The sequence below is a fragment of the Alosa alosa genome, chromosome 21 (genome assembly GCF_017589495.1).
Source record: "Alosa alosa isolate M-15738 ecotype Scorff River chromosome 21, AALO_Geno_1.1, whole genome shotgun sequence".
Classification (NCBI taxonomy): domain Eukaryota; kingdom Metazoa; phylum Chordata; class Actinopteri; order Clupeiformes; family Clupeidae; genus Alosa; species Alosa alosa.
Genome location: NC_063209.1, coordinates 13,243,894 through 13,262,465, shown reverse-complemented (window position 1 = coordinate 13,262,465; position 18,572 = coordinate 13,243,894). Strand labels below are relative to the sequence as shown.

General features: G+C 41.4%; 3 protein-coding genes across 5 annotated transcripts; 1 reads left to right on the top strand and 2 right to left on the bottom strand.

Moving 5' to 3' along the window:
• Positions 1 to 957: 957 nt before the first annotated feature.
• Positions 958 to 6,648, bottom strand: tmco6 (transmembrane and coiled-coil domains 6). Its single transcript, XM_048231434.1, has 13 exons — positions 6,238 to 6,648; positions 6,000 to 6,124; positions 5,783 to 5,889; positions 5,491 to 5,674; positions 5,189 to 5,293; positions 4,786 to 4,877; positions 4,568 to 4,684; positions 4,146 to 4,260; positions 3,631 to 3,814; positions 3,246 to 3,340; positions 2,825 to 2,992; positions 2,565 to 2,684; positions 958 to 1,436 (listed from the first exon to the last, which is right to left on the bottom strand). Exons 1-13 carry the CDS (start codon positions 6,326 to 6,328, stop codon positions 1,425 to 1,427), a joined length of 1,515 nt encoding a protein of 504 aa, XP_048087391.1. The 5' UTR covers positions 6,329 to 6,648; the 3' UTR covers positions 958 to 1,424.
• Positions 6,649 to 6,760: 112 nt separating this feature from the next.
• Positions 6,761 to 13,430, bottom strand: tcof1 (treacle ribosome biogenesis factor 1). Its single transcript, XM_048231376.1, has 9 exons — positions 13,233 to 13,430; positions 13,036 to 13,091; positions 12,878 to 12,953; positions 10,763 to 10,850; positions 10,486 to 10,559; positions 10,195 to 10,396; positions 7,875 to 9,308; positions 7,577 to 7,677; positions 6,761 to 7,484 (listed from the first exon to the last, which is right to left on the bottom strand). Exons 1-9 carry the CDS (start codon positions 13,347 to 13,349, stop codon positions 7,425 to 7,427), a joined length of 2,208 nt encoding a protein of 735 aa, XP_048087333.1. The 5' UTR covers positions 13,350 to 13,430; the 3' UTR covers positions 6,761 to 7,424.
• Positions 13,431 to 13,747: 317 nt separating this feature from the next.
• On the top strand, positions 13,748 to 18,032 carry LOC125286522 (THAP domain-containing protein 3-like). Of its 3 annotated transcripts, none has more exons than XR_007192192.1 (8): positions 13,748 to 13,910; positions 14,005 to 14,197; positions 14,282 to 14,407; positions 14,640 to 14,741; positions 14,979 to 15,092; positions 15,204 to 15,422; positions 15,863 to 15,960; positions 16,925 to 18,032. XR_007192192.1 is itself a non-coding variant. In XM_048231683.1 (7 exons), exons 1-6 carry the CDS (start codon positions 13,831 to 13,833, stop codon positions 15,420 to 15,422), a joined length of 834 nt encoding a protein of 277 aa, XP_048087640.1. In that variant the 5' UTR covers positions 13,748 to 13,830; the 3' UTR covers positions 16,925 to 18,031. The 3 variants fall into 3 exon arrangements, 1 of the variants encoding a protein (XP_048087640.1); XR_007192193.1 differs by having other exon boundaries at positions 15,863 to 15,964; XM_048231683.1 differs by lacking the exon at positions 15,863 to 15,960 and having other exon boundaries at positions 16,925 to 18,031.
• Positions 18,033 to 18,572: the final 540 nt, after the last annotated feature.

Sequence of the window (18,572 nt, the reverse complement as noted above, 5' to 3'; positions counted from 1 at the left end):
GTGTGAGCAAAGGAGTGTGTGTAACCTTAGCTAGTCATGTCTCCTCAGTTGATGCCTTTAAGCACAACTAACTTCTCAAAGTGTTGCATTCAGATGACGCCTATGGGGCCTGTTAATCATTCCAGCAAAGGAAAATAAACGCTCTACTGGAGCAGAGGGGCTTGACCATGCAAGGGTGCCACAAACAGACAGACAGAGATTGCGTGCTTTACAGTATAGTTGAACTAAACTGAGATGATGAAACTTTCCCCTAGAGTAAAACGTATTCTGCAAGAGGCCAGGTGATGCCTTAACTTCACAGCTATACTGGGAGTGTGTGTAATCCTTGGTCCTTGATCCAAAGATCCTTGATTACTAGTAAATAGTCAAATACAGTCATTGTCTTTATTTTTCTTGGAATTTACCTTTGGTGTGAAATTGTGTTATAGCACCATTGTAGGTTTCTGAGAGTTGTAAATTCACGCTTGATGGTCTTTTTGACCCCAATGTTCGACTTACCCTGACCAGGTAAGTGCTGCCTTGAAGTCGACGATGGTCTTTTTGACCCCCATGTTCGACTTACCCTGACCAGGTAAGTGCTGCCTTGAAGTCGACGGTGAAGGCCAAAAAGACCATACCTCAATTAACTTTCTGTTTTTTCAAATTTATTTATGTTTAGTAGAAGGGATTCCCTAAATTGCATAGTGACAAAACATGATTTCTGAGCAGCAAGGTAAAATAGGATGTTTTAGATACTATTCAATCAGTTTGTGACTTTTCTGGTTATGCTTTTCTCTGTTCTGTTCACCATGGTGTCAAGTGAAGTTTCTTTATTGAACTAATGAGATGTCATTCATAAGAGCTAAATGTATTTATGGCACTTAATAGTAAACAATTTATGACACTCAGTCTTATTGTAGACAAACCATTCATAAGTTGCTTCATGTACATAAGTATAAATCTCCACGGATACAATAATGCTCTTTAGATCAGGATGTTTATTACAAAACACAGAGTTTTCAATATAATTTCAGTTCAGTTTATATTTTCTTCAGCTGATGTCAGATCTATGTTTGCATCAGTATGTATGAAAAAGCACAACAGCTACAACAAGCCATTTCTTTTTGTTAAAACATTTACAAAATGTACAGCAGTTTGTTTTCTAAAATGAATTCATTTTGACAAAGCCAATGTGAAAACCTAAAGGTTTGTTGTGGATGTTCCTTTAACAAGTTCATGATTACTGATAAATAATAATTTATACACCAGAGAGAATATCATTATTGAAACATTTTAAAAGCACATCATATAATGTTATTTAGAATTTCATTGATAAATATTATAGAATTTATAATGTAAACGTTACTCATGGGGTTGAGGTTTTCAATGAAGATGAATGCAGGAAGATGTTTTTTACTGGAACGTGGTGGATGCTTTTGAATATCCTACCCATCAACCTTGGAAACAAGAAAATAGGACATAGTCAAATAGCTGTAATTGCCCACACTCTCTTTGTCTCTTGCACACAATTCTCAATAGCATTTCAAACTGCACGCAATGTCTTACCACGTGCAAGACCATATGATAGAGAGTGCAAAGTTGTGTGTTTTGGTTGTGTACTTGTTCTGTGTTAAGACTGTAGCGGGTCTTCCTGTGGTGAACACATACATACTGTACATCAACGTCTTTGTTTAGAGAGCGAAGATTTTAACTTCTGCTGTGTCTGTGTGTTTCAGGCTGTGTATATGAGTGTGCCTACATTAAGGGACCTATAGTGTATGTGCATATGAGTGTGATTGTGTGTGTGTGCATACAGTGTTTCCCCTAGAATTTTTTCCAGCAGCGGTGCTGTTGATCGTAGGAAGCCCCCGTTGTTGTGCATCGTGCATAAGTATATGTAGATGAAATTGAATTATGTTTTCCATGTCAATTGGTAAAATAAATGCTCAAAAGCCTAACAACTCGAAGAAAATCTATCTTGGATTATAGGAGATAAGTGTCTTGTATCATTTCTATGATTTTGGTGAGCTCTACAGGAATTACAAACTATCTCCAGATGTAAATGGTTGCGTATCTTATTCCTCAAATTCAATTAAACCCACCATAGGCTAGACCTTAGTTTCACAGCCTAGGTATGTTAGCAACACAGGGCTTGAAAGCATTGACTGTATAACAAACAAAAACGAAACAATGCGTGGAATTCATCTGGGAATAGGCTACTGAAGGTAGGGGCGAGCTACCTCGCTGGCGTGTTTAATCTGGTTCCTTGGTTAACATAATGTAGGCTACGTTTTTTTGCACAAAATTGCATCTGCTAATAAACTTAAACATAATCCCAAACAACGTGATCTCCTGTGGAATCCCTGACTGCGCCTTCAACGTTAGCCTACTATTATTTGTTGACATCAAACCTGAACGAACGGCAGCTGTTCCTTAAGTTCACTTGCGTTTTGTTTTTTTTGCAGTGGCACTTGAATTCCAGGAGCGGCGCTGCGCCGCTGCTGAATACATCCTAGGGGAAACACTGGCATATGAGTGTGATTGTGTGTGTGTGTGTGTGTGTGTGTGTGTGTGTGTGTACTTACAACTGGCTGAGGCAGCTGATCTATGATATAGGCCGCTCGCAGACGGAGGGACTCTTCACTGTTGAACAACATCATTTCCAGCACTGGCACGCCCTTCAGCTGGACAAACTTCTCTGCCACCTACCCCCACCCCAGAAATGTAAAAGTCTAATAAAGATTTATCCTTCTTTGTTCAAGGAGGATTTGTCTTCATTAAAATGTGTGTCCTGTTTGGATGATGACCAGTGTAGAACTGGATGCTGATTGGCTGCCTGACCTACCTCTGGACTGCTGGCCAACAGCATATGGAGCACTTCCAAGCTCAAGGTCACAACCTCAGCCTCGGCCATCTTGAGTGTGGCACAAACGGCAGGGAGCAGCCCTGCCTGTACTAGCTGCAAGCAGAACGCAGTCCCCTTGTGTGCCACATTACCCAGAGTCCTCAGCACCTGCGCAGCACAGGGAGAGGAAGTAACATGTTTCCCTCAGCTCATGGACTACGGCAAACAAAATGGTTTAAATGAAGCTGAGTTACAGTTGTTGATTAGCACTGTTTAAGAGTGTACTGTATGTGTGTCATCAGTGTTCAAAATGAAATATGCAGTATGCATAACATGTATTTGATGGTCCCCAAATCCACTCACAGAACACTGTAGCGTATGTGCTGCATACTGCAACTGTGCATATGTGGGGCTTCCTCACCATGATGTTGATCCCCTGTGAGAAGGGCATGAGCTGAATGAGCACTGGAACCAAACCACTGCACGGCACAGCAGAACACCACACCGCAGAGTCCGCTAGAGGAGGCACAAGGAGAGGAGACACATATTGCTGAGTGGAGCAGGCGAGTGGGCTACTGAATATGTACTGAGTGCAGAGGAGGAGTTAAAGAAATGATCACTCCTGATGACTCAGCAAAATGTGACACCTGAGTCATCTAAGGTTATACATCCAACCCTGGGTGGACCTTGTTATCCATCCATCCACCCACCCAACCCCGACTCAGGGTCAACAGGCATGAAGGAAAATAGGACTGTCAGAGCAGAGGAACAGGCAGAGGGGTGGTGTAGTGAAGGGGAAGGCCTACCAGTGAGGTTGTTGAGAACCCAGAGGCCTTCTCTGGCCAGGGCTGGGTGTGTGTGCAGGAAGCTTTGGGCAAACACGCATAGTGCTGACAGGAGACGGCAATCACTGACGTGCACTCCTGCCTCCTCGTACCCATCACCTCGGGCGAGCAGGTTTCCAAGGCAACGCAGCAGGGGCCAAATAAGCTGAGGGGGAAAGAGAGGGAGAACTTACAAATTCCATGCAAAAAAGTTATTATGCAAAACACCAGAAAAGTCATCTGTTTATGCTAAATTTTCATAAAAAGAAGAGTTCATAATATTCACTCTACCAATTTAAAAGTATAATGCAAACTTAAAACAACTTCAGTGCATTTGAAGTGTCGGCTGGAGTAATTGCTTAGAGCAAAAGATTCATTAGTGTGCTCAGCCAGCAAACTTATGCATGCGTGCAGACACGCACACTCCTGAAGTTGAACAAAGCAAAAATTATACACAGACACACACACACACAGAGTAACAAACAAGGACCACTTACAAGCTCCAAACCCTCCTTAGACTCTCCGCGAGCCACAGCTCTCCCTAGAGTCACCAGCAGGGAACTACATTGTGACAGAGCACCCTGATTCACCAGCATGGAGGAGTGTGTCTCACTGAAGTAAGAAAAAGAAACACCCCTAAAAATATACCCATTTTTATGATTCACTTTCTAAATGCATTAGACCTACATTTAACAAACATCAGGACTAGCTCATGTATGAAAGTTCTTTTGTCTAAAATTCATTCAATTTACACTGGTATTCAATCTTAGGTTATAGATGTATAGATGATGCACTGGTGACACACACACACACACACACACGCACACACGCACACACGCACGCACGCACGCACGCACGCACGCACGCACGCACGCACACACCCCCCACCCTAATGTGTTCCAAGTGCTCAAGGCCTTACCTGCAGCTCAGATAGTGCAGACACCAGGCACATTCGACGGCTGCCCCTATGCCATACTCTGGATCAGAGTTCAACCCTGCCATGAGGTAAGAGGTCAGACCAGAGGTCAAAACCAACCTGAGGACCAATCACAGCACAATGCATGGAATGAGTCAAAAAACATGGATGTGTGAATATCATTTACCATTACGCATCATTCGCCATCACAATCAACTTACGGTACAATCTTCTGCTCAGCATTTTTGGCTTGTAGAAGCTGAGAGAGCGTGAAGGCAACGGCTTCAAGCACTGCCAGAGTACCACTGTGATTCTGTATGGACACACACACAAACAGAGAGAGGGAGTGAGAGAGAGAGAGAGAGAGTGACTACCTCAGACACTGAGACCTAAATCATAAGATCCATTCAACCTGCAGAATTTAGAATATGGGTCCCATTAATGAGAAAAGAAAGTTGGGGACAGTGCGACTTGGCTATTGCACCTGTATTGTATTTCCATTGCTACCTAAATTCTTTAAATGTATGGCTTCATGTACTATTCCAGAAATGTTTGTGTCCAGTGTGTACTCTCTGTGCATTGCATCAGTTTGGCCGGATGGCTACAGATGTCGATGGGGTTCACCTGGACACACTGAGCCAGCGCTGGGATGATCCCTTGTGCCAACAGCTTGTCTCTAACGCCCTCATCCTCAGGACACAGATTCCCCAGAGTATAGAGACACAGCTCCTGATTGAGGAGAGGAAAGAGGAGGAGAAAAAGAGCAAACAGAAACAGAAGTGATAGAGGAATCGAGAGTGAGGGATGGCAATGTAGGTAAAATGAAGCATATTTATCCACTGTTTTACATGCCTCTATTGACTCAATTAATTCAAACAATTGTACATATGAGAATATCAGAGCTATCAGACGAACAAGTTTCTCACCGTGAACTTGGCACTCTGACCAGAGAGGTAGGTGAGCAGGTATGGAGTGGTGGGCAGACAGGCCATCCCGACCTCAGTGTGAGGGGAGTGGGAGAGTGTGTGCAGACATTTTCCTGCCTCCACACGACACTGAGCGTCTAGTCCAGAGAGCAGACCCACCACCGCACGCATGCTGTTCTCCAGTCTACACAGACAGAATACACACACACACACATACACACACACGGTGAAATTAAAGACAGACTTTTCACAATACTGAAAGATTTCGCTTTGTGTGTGTGTGTGTAACTACCGGATAAAGGTAAGCTGGAGGTCGGTGTCTTTGAGTGCTCTCCTGAGCTCCCTGAACTGGGAGGCCTTCTCTCCTCCCGCCTGCAGTCCACGCAGCAGCTCGACCATCTAACACACACACACACACACACACACACACACACACACACCTGAAGCCTTTGGATAGGGTTAAGGATAATAATGTAACCTAGTCCTAAGAGCAGCACTCTGTCCATCACCTGGTCGCCAGTGGTCGTGATGCGCGTATCCATCGGTCCTTCCCCCTCACACGCATCATCTTCATCCTCATGCAGCAGGAGCCGCTTACTCACGAGCTGCCGGTCTCTCCGGGCTTGTCGTAGTGCTGTGTGTCAGAAAATGAAATGACAGAACATTTTACATAAAGAAGAGTGAAAACAAGCCTATTCGGACCCCAAACAGCTAACTAACTTTACAGTTGGCTTGTTCATCACTCACCTCTCTCTTGTTCTCGCCTTTTCAATTTGAACTCCTCGAGCCCATTGTTTTGGAGTCGGGCTTTATGTTGCACTGTTTTCAATCTCCACATTTTAATGTCGCTGGTTTAGAAGTATGCTGTTTGCTATCAGATGATAAGATTAACGTTACTTGCGAGTAACGTCAACGGTCTTGAACTTCCACAGAGAAGTACATTCGATCTAGATATCTGGCAGCAAACAGAAGTCAATTGCCCCCCATCATCACAGAGGGAAATAATAACACTGTAATCCAAAAAATTAACTTTGTACACATTCGGTTAAAAAAATGCCGCACTAAAACGCTATCAACACATCGCTAGACAACACAATATTTCGTCAAATTTAATCTTAAATGTTTTGACACATTTCTTCTGTTTTCTTTTAGGCCGCCTCACTTGTCAACACAGGACATGGCAACGCCACCTACCGACTAGGAGGATGAATCGACAAGAAAGTTTTTTATTTTAATATATCAAAAGGTTTATTAAAATCATGATCTTATTAAAACCTTAAAAAACTACCGGCAACATGACATGTAAAAATATTTTTTTTTTAAACTAATTTGATTTTATACAATGGCATTTATCTAACAAGCAGGCACTCTTTTTCACAAAGTAACAAGTTTGACATATACATTTCACAACTTTGTTTTCTTTCTACTGTCCTGTTATCTTCAAAACTATTGCCTTCTGACACAATGTATGTGCATTTCGCTGACCATTACTAGAATGTGATATATAGCATGGCTGATGTAAACTATTCTGATCTGGTCTAATCTGCGCTAGACTGTCAGTTGTCTTTTCCAGCTCTCACCACCAAGTCACACTTCAGGTGTATTTCCCTGATTGCACATGATCCTTAATTGGTGCCACAAAAATAAAAGACATAAAACTGGATTTACAAAACTACATATTTAAAATATATAAAAAGGGTTTGATAAAAAACTATAAAGACAGCATGTCTTCCTTTCTTCTTTGCTTCTCTCTTCGAAGGGAGTCCCTTTGCTTTTGTTTTTAAAAGACAGTCTGTGTGGACGGGTGGGCATCTTGAGGCTTCTTCACAGCCCCAAGGCCTCCAAAGAGGCGCCCTCCAAAGCGGATGGCCTTCAGTAAGGGGCAGCCTCAGCAGGACACCGTCCTCCTCTCCTCTGGGGTACCTATCTGGTGCTCAGGGCTGCTCAGGTAGATCTGTGAGAGGCTGGTTACTCAGCAGTTTCTTTTTTTTCTTCTGTGAAGAAAAAGACAGAGCAATATAATCAGAAAAAAACTTTTTTTTCTCTGTGCACATAAACACGTCTGTCGATGGGTAAAACGGGTTACCTTTTTAGGAACGGACTCCTCCTCAGGTGGAGCTGATGGGGTCGACGGTACTGAGGTCACTTCCTCCTTTTCTCTTTCCTTGTCTTTGTCCTTTTTTTTCTCTGCACAAAATATTAAGTGTATCTTACATAACTTCACACATACATTTTTGAATTCAGACAACCGCAAGTGTTTAAAAGCACTTAAAGCATTTAGTAGCTTGAATCCTCCTGGAGTGGGACGAGCTTTACAGTTAAGAAACATAATGGCATTAGGTTCCATAGAGCTAGACATGAGGTTGTAAAGACACACCACTTACTTTTCTTTTTGTCAATTGTGGGTTCCAAAGTTGTCACGGTGACCAGCGACTCCAGTGCAGGTTGTGGCTCTGTTTCTGCAACACTCTGTTGGCTTTGCTCTTCACTCCTCTCTTCCGCTTCATCCTTAGTCTTCTTTTTCTTCTTCTTTTTCTTTGGTTCTGAGGGGACCTCTTGAGATGTAGGCTCCTCGACAACTACCTCTTCCTCCTTTTTCCTTTTCTTGTGCTTCTTCTTCTCCACAGGAGGATCAGAGGATGGAGGCTCACTGTCTTCTTGGGGGGCACTGACATGTTCATTGCCTTTCGGTTGGATCTCAGTATTTTGAACTTCTAAGGAATCTTTAGTTGAACTGTCTTTAGAAGAGGTCTTATGAGTCTTTGACTTTTTATGTTTTGTGTTGCTGGTATTAGCACTCTCTTCAGCTGGTGTGACTGTTTCTTTGTTTTCCTTTAAAAGGGCATCTGCATTGTGACCTTCTGTAGAATCTGAGCTCTTACTATCTGTAACTGCAATCTTAGTTTTACTTTTTTTGGAGGTCTTAGCTGGTGTTGAAAATGAACTGCCATTTTGCTCAACTGAGACAGGTGCTGTCTTGCTGTCAACAGTAGAATTTGTCACTGTACCATCTTCTGGAGGGGTTGTGCCTTTACTGTCTTTTGAGGGGGTCTTGGGAGTCTTGTGTTTGCCAGCTTTTGAAGTCTTCTCTGTGTTTTCAACTTCTGTTGAATTAGTTGCTGCACTATCTTTAGAAGAGGCGTTGGGTGTCTTGTGTTTCTTAGCCTTTGAGGGTGTTGTACTACTTTCAACTGATGTATTGATTGTGTTGCTGTTTGAATTTGTTTTTACAGTTTCTGTGGTAGAAGGAGATGCCTTGTCTGGTAATGAGGTTGTAGTTGAACTGTCTTTAGAAGGGGTCTTGGGAGTCTTCTGTTTACGAGGTTTTGTCTTTGTGCTTTGATCAGCTAAGGCAGTCACTGCATTTTCTACGTCACAAGAATTGGTAGCTGTTGTTTCTTTAGAGGAGGTCTTGAGATTCTTTTCTTTCAGTGATTTTTTTGGGGTCTTGCCATTCTGGTCAGCTGAGGCAGTGTCTGTGATCTTAGCTTCTGAAGTACCGTTATGCGATATGGCTTTAGTAGTCTTGACCTTTGCAGACTTTGATGGATCCTTCTTAGTTTTACTTGTTTTTGTCTTACTGGCCTCTTGAACATTTTTTGTCTTCTTGTCATCAGATGGGCTCTTGACTGTCTTTGATTTAACTGCTTTTGACGCGGAGTTCTTCTGGGCACCTCTGGGTTTTGAAGGGGACTTCTTCACCAAGGCAGTAGTTTTTGAGATCTTTGCTGCTGGTTTCTTTCTGGGCGTCTTTCTGCCATTTGATGGACTCTTGGAGTTTACCGAGGTGATCGCTTCCATCCTTGCAATATCAGCATCTGTTAAAAGTGGCAGAACAATCAAGTACAATCCAATACGCAAACCCTTTTTCAAACACCAGCATGCAAGTTCCATCTCCTATGATTATACAGAATACATAATCAAGGAGCGTGGTTCCATGCAGCCAATAAACGGTTTCGAATCAGTTTATTGGGAATAAAACGAATATGCGTGTGTCTGATTTAAATAAATTGAAAAAAGCCATATTCGGTTTACTAATAAATCGTTTGCACACCCTAGCATATGCCTGTTTTAAAAGGAATATTGGGTCATGAAAACACCTTAAATGGAATATGCTCCCAGAAGGAAGAGTGTTGTAAGCCTGTGCATGCTCAATTCACACAGAATTAGGATAAAATTAACCAATTGTCTCTCATACACTTTCCTAATCATGGCGAAACAACGCGCAAACTTTTGGAGAAACGAGACAAACTTATGTCTTGCAATCATGCAAATGTCATTGAGTTCATCAACGGGAGAAAATGTAGTCAGCAACGTTTTTAAAAAGATTTGTAAAAAAAAAACTTACTGGCTGGCTATCGACATACGCCTGAACAAGTGAAATACAGGTGGAAGACCCTGAAGACTCTGTATTATTCAGCCAAAAGAGGGAATTCCACCAGCGGAGATTTACTCTATGTTATGACGTTGGGAGCCTATTTCTGGGCTGCGTCGCTGACTTATTCGGAATAATGTTGATTGCTATGTAAACAGGAATATGCTCAAAACGTGACATTCTACCTGCATGTAAACAGGTTAAACAGAATTTTTATTTGGGCAATAAACTGATTCAAGACGGTTTATTCTCGACATGAAAACGCACTCAATGTCAGTGACCTTCCTGCCATCTCTCGATCACTCCTCAACTGCCTCTCTGTCTAGTACCCGTCAGTTCCAAGGCAAGTTTCTTCCATTTCTCCACATCCAGACTGCTGTCGGAGTCCGACCCATCTGCATCTGTGGTGGAAGCAGTGGGAATGGAGGAAACTGTGGAAGCTGCCTCTGGTTCAGAGCCTTTCCTTCTCCGCTTGGCTTTAGGGGCTGGAGCATCAGACTTCTGCTTCCGTTTTGCTGGTTTCCCTGCGCCCTAAGTAGACCCAGGACAAAGGGAGATATCAAACAAACAATATCACAGTATCACCACAATAACAGTAATAGACCTTGAAGAAAGCATACCTGTGTGTTCTTCTTAGAAGGTGTCTTGCTATCTTTCTTACTGGCTCTCTTTCCTTTGGGATGGGATGGTGATGCTACCCACCAGTAACAACAAATCAGATCACCATATCAGAGAAGTGCAAAATTCACTGCAGACAACAGTTAATATTTTTGTTGAGCTTAGTTACATGGTACGGTAACGAACACACTCAATGCTGGAGATTGTATCAGGTCATAGCAATATTGCAAGGCTGTGGTCAACTATCATTTGCTCACAAATACCAATATACAAACCTACCAGTAGAGGGAACTGTTTGCGCATCTGTGTTAGTGACTGGAGTTGCTGGTGTGTTGGTCTTGGAAGTTTTTACCAGTGGTACTGATCTCTGGAAGCAGCAATAGAACATGGACACACACACACAGACACACACACACACACACAGTTTGTGTAATATTACTGTAAATATATAATAATTATATAACATAATAAACAGTTATGGGTCATTCCACGTCAGTTCAACCAGGGCCCCCTCAAAAAAATTACCAGGTGTACCTATGTTACCCAGGAGACACACTGTAAAATTACTCTTATGTAAGATCAATACTTTCCAAGATACAGCCAGTTTTACTGGGGGAGGAGGGTGTCGATTTTGTTCGGCCTCTTTTTTTTGTCAAAGTTCACAAGCCCACAGTGCAAGAACTAAACCATGTAGGAGGCTCAAATTTGGCATGCTGGTACATAAATAGGAATAGTATGTAGCACAATTGTCACGTTTGGTCTGGATAATCCTGCATGGTCATAGCTGTCCCTCAAAGTTGATACAAATTTTATTGGAGTTTTTGGCTGGGCTCTGTTTAAGCCTTCAGAAGACATATTTGTACTCAACATAGTAAGGAAAATAAATCAAGAGCCTGAGATAAGTAGAAACACTCTCACAAAAAGCAATGAACAGAAAATAAATCCCTTCAGGGTCTGAACAGCAGACCTCACAAGTCTGAAAAATAATTTTGGTTATCATTTTTCAGAGCACCCAAACACCTTTGGGAATATACAAAGATTTTTTTAAATATGTTTGTCTTTATTCTCCATGATCCCCTCTTTTTGAAAACACCAATTTGACTTGTCTTATGCAAATCTTTCTTTTTTATTTTCCACCCTGAACATGGGCAAAATGCCCCATTGACATCAATATGTTTTATATAGAGTCACCACACTGCCACCTGTGGTTGTATAGAGTAACCTGTGGTAGCTCTATACAAAACATTTTGATGTCAATGGTGCATTTTGCCCATGTTCAGGGTGGAAAGTGAAAAAGAAAGATTTGCATAAGACAAGTCAAAGTGGTGTTTTTAAAAAGAAAAGATCATAGAGAATAAAGAAAAAAATATTTAAAAAAAATCTTTGTATATTCCCACAAGGTGTTTAGGTGCTCTGAAAATGAGAACCAAAATGATTTTTTAGACTTGTAAGGTCTGCTGTTCAGACCCTGAAGGAATTTATTTTCTGTTCATTGTTTTTAGTGATAGTGTTTCTACTTATCTCAGTAAGGAAAATAAATCAAGAGCCTATGTTGAGTACAAATATGTCTTCTGAAGGCTTAAACAGAGCCCAGCCAAAAACTCCAATAAAATTTGTATCAACTTTGAGGGACAGCTATGACCATGCAGGATTATCCAGACCAAACGTTACGATTTTGCTACATACTATTCCTATTTATGTACCAGCATGCAAAATTTGAGCCTCCTACATGGTTTAGTTCTTGCGCTGTGGGCTTGTGAACTTTGACAAAAAAAAAGAGCCCAAACAAAATCGACACCCCCCCTCCCCCTGTAAAACTGGTTGTATCTTGGAAAGTATTGATCTTACATAAGAGTAACTTTACAGTGTGTCTCCTGGGTAACATAGGTACACCTGGTAATTTGTTCAGAATTTTTGGAGACCTAAGTGCGTGGGCCCTGGTTGAATTGACGTGGAATGACCCTTATATGAAACTGTAGGGGGTGAGTTAATGTTAACATGTTGCATGTAACATAATGAGACTGCATCTTCCTTACAATTTCATCTATGGGAGTTCAATTACTGATTTTTGTTGTTTTAAAGACACACTCAATGTTGATAACAACAGGCTGTTGTGCTGTAGTTGGACTAAGCTTAGATCCTGCTGGAAGACTGAATATGACAGTTACATGACGTAGCCATAATAAGACAGGATAAAGTAAGCTACACAACCATACATAGCCTACAAATGCATACACACAAATGCCAGGAGTGATGCATAGCCATAATTTATAACACAAGCCTTATATCTGAGCTGTCGTGTTGACAGGTGTTGCATATGTTATAACACCTGTCTACACTCTAGTTCAGGCATTTCCCTGTCTGATCTTTAGATGCAGCTGAGCAACTGCTTACCTGGGTCTCCTCATCGTCACTGGAACTTGATATACTGCTGGAAACTTCAGCAGCCTTGCTTCCGCTCTGCGACCCCCTGAGTCCAAAACATAAGCGTTAAAGCACGACAAATAATGTATGGAATAAACAATTAGTTGTTTACAATGTCTATTACTCACGCGGTCCATTTGTTATAAATATCACGTAAGGAAGTGCTTGCCACACCTTCTTCCCCCTGCAACATGTCCCACTTGATCAGACAAATAAACATGAAGCGCTGTAGCCTAATCAGCATTTGAAACAATGTTACCGTTTTTGGACCTGAAACAAAAACAATGTGTCAATGTTTCGGCAAGAAAAGAAAGAGTGTGGAAACCTTAGGAATATGCTTTTTGAGCACGTTGGCTGCTTTCTCGTAACCGTTGTCCTTCAGATGCCGGTAGATTAAGTTCATCAATGCGTCACTAACATCAGGTTTATCCAGAGAAGCCATATTTCAAATAATAAGAAATTGTGGCCGAAATGTCAGATCTATTCTGTGAAAACCGAAACTACATTGGTACGATCATGTTGCTCTAAATCCCACGTTGTTAAACTTTAACCTTTGAACTGAAGGCGCCATTACGCCCCTGCAACGCTATGCATGCTGGTTAATGTAGTCGTTTGTATACAATACAAGAACACTAATCGTAATCCGATACTGCCGAACTACAAAGTTGGAAGATATCCGAGATATCCTGTAGATGTCGCCTTGCGCGTAGATATCAATCATAGACTGTATTATACATTCTTATGTCTATATGATAAGAATCAGAACGGATGAATACGGTTCATAAGCCTATCTATGGTCTTCCGCTTCCCAGCATGCTTCGCTGACGCCGCCATCTTAGTACAGGGTTCCGATCTTAGACGGTATAAATCTCTCCTTTCTGTGCTAAACTAACCTCCGGCCCTCCCGTTGACCAGTTCTAAAGATGCCAGACTTTTGTGCTGCCTTTGGATGTTCCAATGAAAGGAATGAGAAAACAAAAAAACAAGGAATAACATTTCACAGGTGAGTAGGCTAGTTGTTTTAGATGCTGATTTATAGGTAGGTAGTACTATGTCCCCGAATTGCACTGTCGTTACAAAATATGTTTTGTTTGTAGATTCCCAAACGATAAATTGAGGCGAAATGCATGGAAAGCAGCAGTGAGGAGGAAGGAGTTTGAGCCAACACACCGTACAGTGCTTTGCAGCTTTCATTTTAAACCTGAGGATTTTGACAGGACTGGACAGACAGTCCGTATAAAGGAAGGAGTGATCCCATCTATTTTTAAGTTTCCTGATCGTCTTTCCAAAGTTAGTGCCACGACAATTTCTTATTTAATCTAATTTAATTTTCATTTTTACTACCCATGTGTGTAATGACCACTTTTTCTTTAGCTACCTAGGTCTACATCATCAAGCAGGACATCAAACAAGGCAGCTACAGAATGTCCAGGTCCAGGGTCAGGTAGGCCTACTGACAGAGGACTTGGAGAACTCGACCTCAGTGAGAGATCAATCTCTGTGAGTGAAATATTTCTTTATACACCTTTGTTGGATGCTGGACTGATGTTAAAGTGAAGTTTATAAAAGTGATGACTCGTTTGAAGTTGAAAAAATGTAAAAAAAAAAATCAGGATCATCATAGGCCTATATGCCTTTGACTCAGTTAAAGCAAAACTGAAGTTAGTTGAATCTCAGGAGAAGTTGAAAAAATTACGACGGGACTAGAATTTAAACTTTCCTTTTTTTCTAGCTACCTAGTACATCCAGGTCACACAGGACATCAAAGGCTACAGAATTCCCACCTCCACAGTCCTGTACACCTGTCCGAGGACTCAGTGAGGTGTCAATCTCAGTGAGTGAAATCATTTTTGTTTTAAATGTATTTGTTGGATGCTCGGTTGATGTTACAGTGAAGTGTATAAAAGTCAGGAGACTTGGTTTAAGTTATTGACAATTGAAATACTTTTAAGGATCATGGGTAGCCTATGCCTTGGACCGAGCTAAAGCAAAACTGAAGTTAGTTGAATATCAGCAGAAGGTGGAAGAAGTACGACAAGACTTAAGAATTTAAAATCTCCCTTTTTTCTAGCTATATAGTACATCCAGGTCAAGCAGGACATCAAAGGCAGAATTTCTACCTCCACAGTCCTGTACACCTGTCCGAGGACTTAGACCAATCGACCTCAGTGAGGAGTCCATCTCAGTGAGTGAAATCATTTTTGTTTTAAACATATGTATTGGTGCTGGGCTGTTACAGCGTTTATAAAAGTCAGGAGACTTGGTTTAAGTTATTAAAAATGTAAATATTTTTCAGGATCATGATTATGCCTTGGACCCAGCTAAAGCAAAACAGAAGCTAGCTGAGTATCAGAAGGAGGTGGAAAAATTACGACGGCAATTAAGAAATGCCAGGGACAGGGAAAGAAGACATAAGAAGACTGTGAACTCCTTGTTAAAGGTTTTAAAAGGCAAAAATATATTAACAAAGGAACTGCTGAAAAACTTGAGGACTTCATATCAGAGAAAAGTTTAGGTAATGTATTGATGTTTTTTAAAAAAAGCTACATCATTAGGCCTACGATATTATTATATCTCTGGCTGAGTTTTTTGCATGTACTGTTCTTGCTACTTACAAATATTGTTTGCAACAAGGTTCAATTTTGTCAATTTTACATTACATTGTACAGATAGGTGATAAATTAGAGAGAAAACCTGGATAAATGAGTGGAGAATGCACACTCGTGCATTGCATGGTACTGTTATGATGCGGGAAAGACCAATGCTCGCTCTTTGCCTAGGGGTTGTTGTGAACTAAAACTAAAGCCTTCCGCACCTCACAACATGACCAAAACAAACACAGAAAGACCCTATCTGCTAACCCTACACACTAGCCCTACCTGTGGTGCACAAACTTGGAAGTAGGTCCTAACTGTGGTGTGTGTGTGTGTGTGTGTGTGTGTATGCGCATGTCAGCTTGACAGGAGCTTCAACTGCAGTGTGCTGGCACTCCCTGCCCAGTACTTCTCCAATACACCAGCGCTATGGCTAGACCAAGCGTCGGTTTTCATGTAGTAGGTATCTGTCTAGGATAATTTAATTTTGATTATTACTTGAACAAAGAACTTGTTGAGGTTGTCTATTGAATGAATTATTGACTATTTAAGTTGTTGAATGAATATGTTTGGTTTGATTTAAACTATCCCAATATATGATTTGAGATTTATAAAACATTTGTGTTGGTTGTTTAATGGATAATCTAGCTAGCTGTGGCTAAACTTTGGCAGCAATTACTGCCTGGTACCCCTGAGTAAATGCCATATTTCAAATTTAAAAATAAGACTTCAGTTTAGCACGATTACACCATGATGATACCAGAGCTGCTTTAGGGTGTACACTGGGCACAGTTCATTTTTACCGTGCCGGAGTATGGTTCTTTCTCGTTCTTGGCCCGCACTCACACTGGGTACTGTCAAACTGTATCCAGGCTCGGTTGAGCCGCTGTGCTCTAGAATCAATCTTTGCATAGGTGCGATCATGAGTCCAACCGTATCGTGCCACCTCCTAAAGCAGACCCGGGCAAGGATAAGCATATCGTGCCGGGTACAGTACTGAGCGAACACACTGGTCAAACAAACCGGACTTTGGGGGTCAAACATACTGTACTAGGGGTCAGTATGGATGGCATGGTGTGAGTACGCCCTTTGTCACAGTGGTATATGTGCACATACCGCTTCAGTCAGGGCCACTAGGAGCTCTCTTTTTAATTCCATCAGTGCCTAAAGTAGGAGCACATGTTAACGGACGTACACAGTCTTTAAGTTAATTTGAAATGCTTACCTGAAATAACTGTGTAAATAATATCAGTACAACTTACTTGTAATATTAACATGATAGTGGCTCTTTGAAAAACAGTACCTTCCATACCTATCGGATGTAGTTGTGAAAACAAAATTAGTACACATTTACCTGATATGACATTTAATTGTGTTTGAAAAGTGCAACACATGACTAAGCTCTCTCTTTTATGAACTCCAGATGGATGGAACAACAGTCCAAGCACTTCAAGAGTGTTGTGGTCCGCTGTGGCATTGCTCCAGGAAACGCAGGCAACGCCCAAGCACAGGATGGCCCCATGTGTCTGTCAGCTGTTGACATGTCATCTGTGGTACCATCTGAGGACTATGACATTGCATCCTCTCCTTTTGAGAAAGTCGCTGGTGTTGAGTTAGACCATAGCTATTTACAAACTAGCTTTGGGTGTTTAACCAAGAACACTCATGGCATGAGGCAGCTTACATGTGATGTATGCCATAGCAGTTTGGTTTCTAAGGCTGTACCAGCATAATAACTACCACCCGGTGACCTTGACAGACATTTCCAAGGACCAATTCATAGGTAGGTCGACTGAGCTCTGCATCCGATGACCATCAAACATTTAATCAATAGCACATCAGTGCATTGTGTCTCTCTCAAACAGTGTTGTCAAAGCAGTCAGGTTTGGAAGACATGTTTTTGTATTTTTAAGTATAGTTTTGGGGCTTTTTGCCTTCATTCAGATAGGATAGAAGATGGGCAGGAAGCGAGGGGGAGATAGAGATGGGGTAGGATTGGGAAATGACCCGGGCCGGACTCCAACACCGGTACCCGTGGGCACTTGGACTCGTGTGAAACGGGAGCTGTAGCCACTTCTGCCACAGCGTTTCTCATATGGAGATACATTTGCAGATTATTTTGCAACAAATAACTTCACCTCAAAACCACTGTGTTATTGCCAACTTCCTGCACGTTGTAGGCCAATTTCCTTTAAAAATTAAAGATGTATATCATTTTCATCATAATGTGAAGGGAAATTGCTATCCCTTTAAATTGAGTTTAATTTGTTTTCATCTGATTAAGCTTTGAGCGTTTTGAGCTTTGAACTTTTCATTTGAGAAAAACTTTTTAATAAAACATGCTTCATGAAGTACCCCATTGTAAGGGATCTGATGTATTTTTGTAGCATTCATTGTAGTAACTACTCCAGAAATAACTTTCCTAAACTGAGTATATATTTGTGCATTATCTCCTCACTACCTTTTAAATTAAACCATGCTTGTTCAGTCACCTAGTTTCAATGAGACAGCTCTGGTCCAGCAAAGTAATTTGAAGCGTAAACATTTTTTCCTCTCTCCAATTATCCTTGTTTAACCACAGTATATTTTCACTTTGAGCCACATTTCTGCTGAATGCTTGAGACTTACTGCTTCATGGTGGTCTTCATGGTGGACTATTCATGTCCGCAGTTTTACACGTCACTATAATGTTGATGAGGATGAGGGGGAAACTAGAAAGGTGTGATCCAACATTGAGGAGAGCAGCTAAATCACACTGCTCTTCTCACTTGAGCCACAAGTTGAGGTCTGGTCCCTTCTCATCAATCTGTATCTCCGATTCTTGGTTTGAGTTTTGAGGTTTAAAAAAAACAAAAACAAAAACCGTAGCGCTCCTCAGTCTACCAATCACACACACACACACACACACACACACACACACAAACGTATGGCGACACTACAGTAGATACCTTTTTTCTGTTCTAGAATTCCTCTCACTTTTACAATGATACAGGACCACAGTGGTGGCCACCCACTCCTCAGACAAATAAAATACACAAGTTGAAAGCTCTTCACTCTTGGTTCTGGCCCCA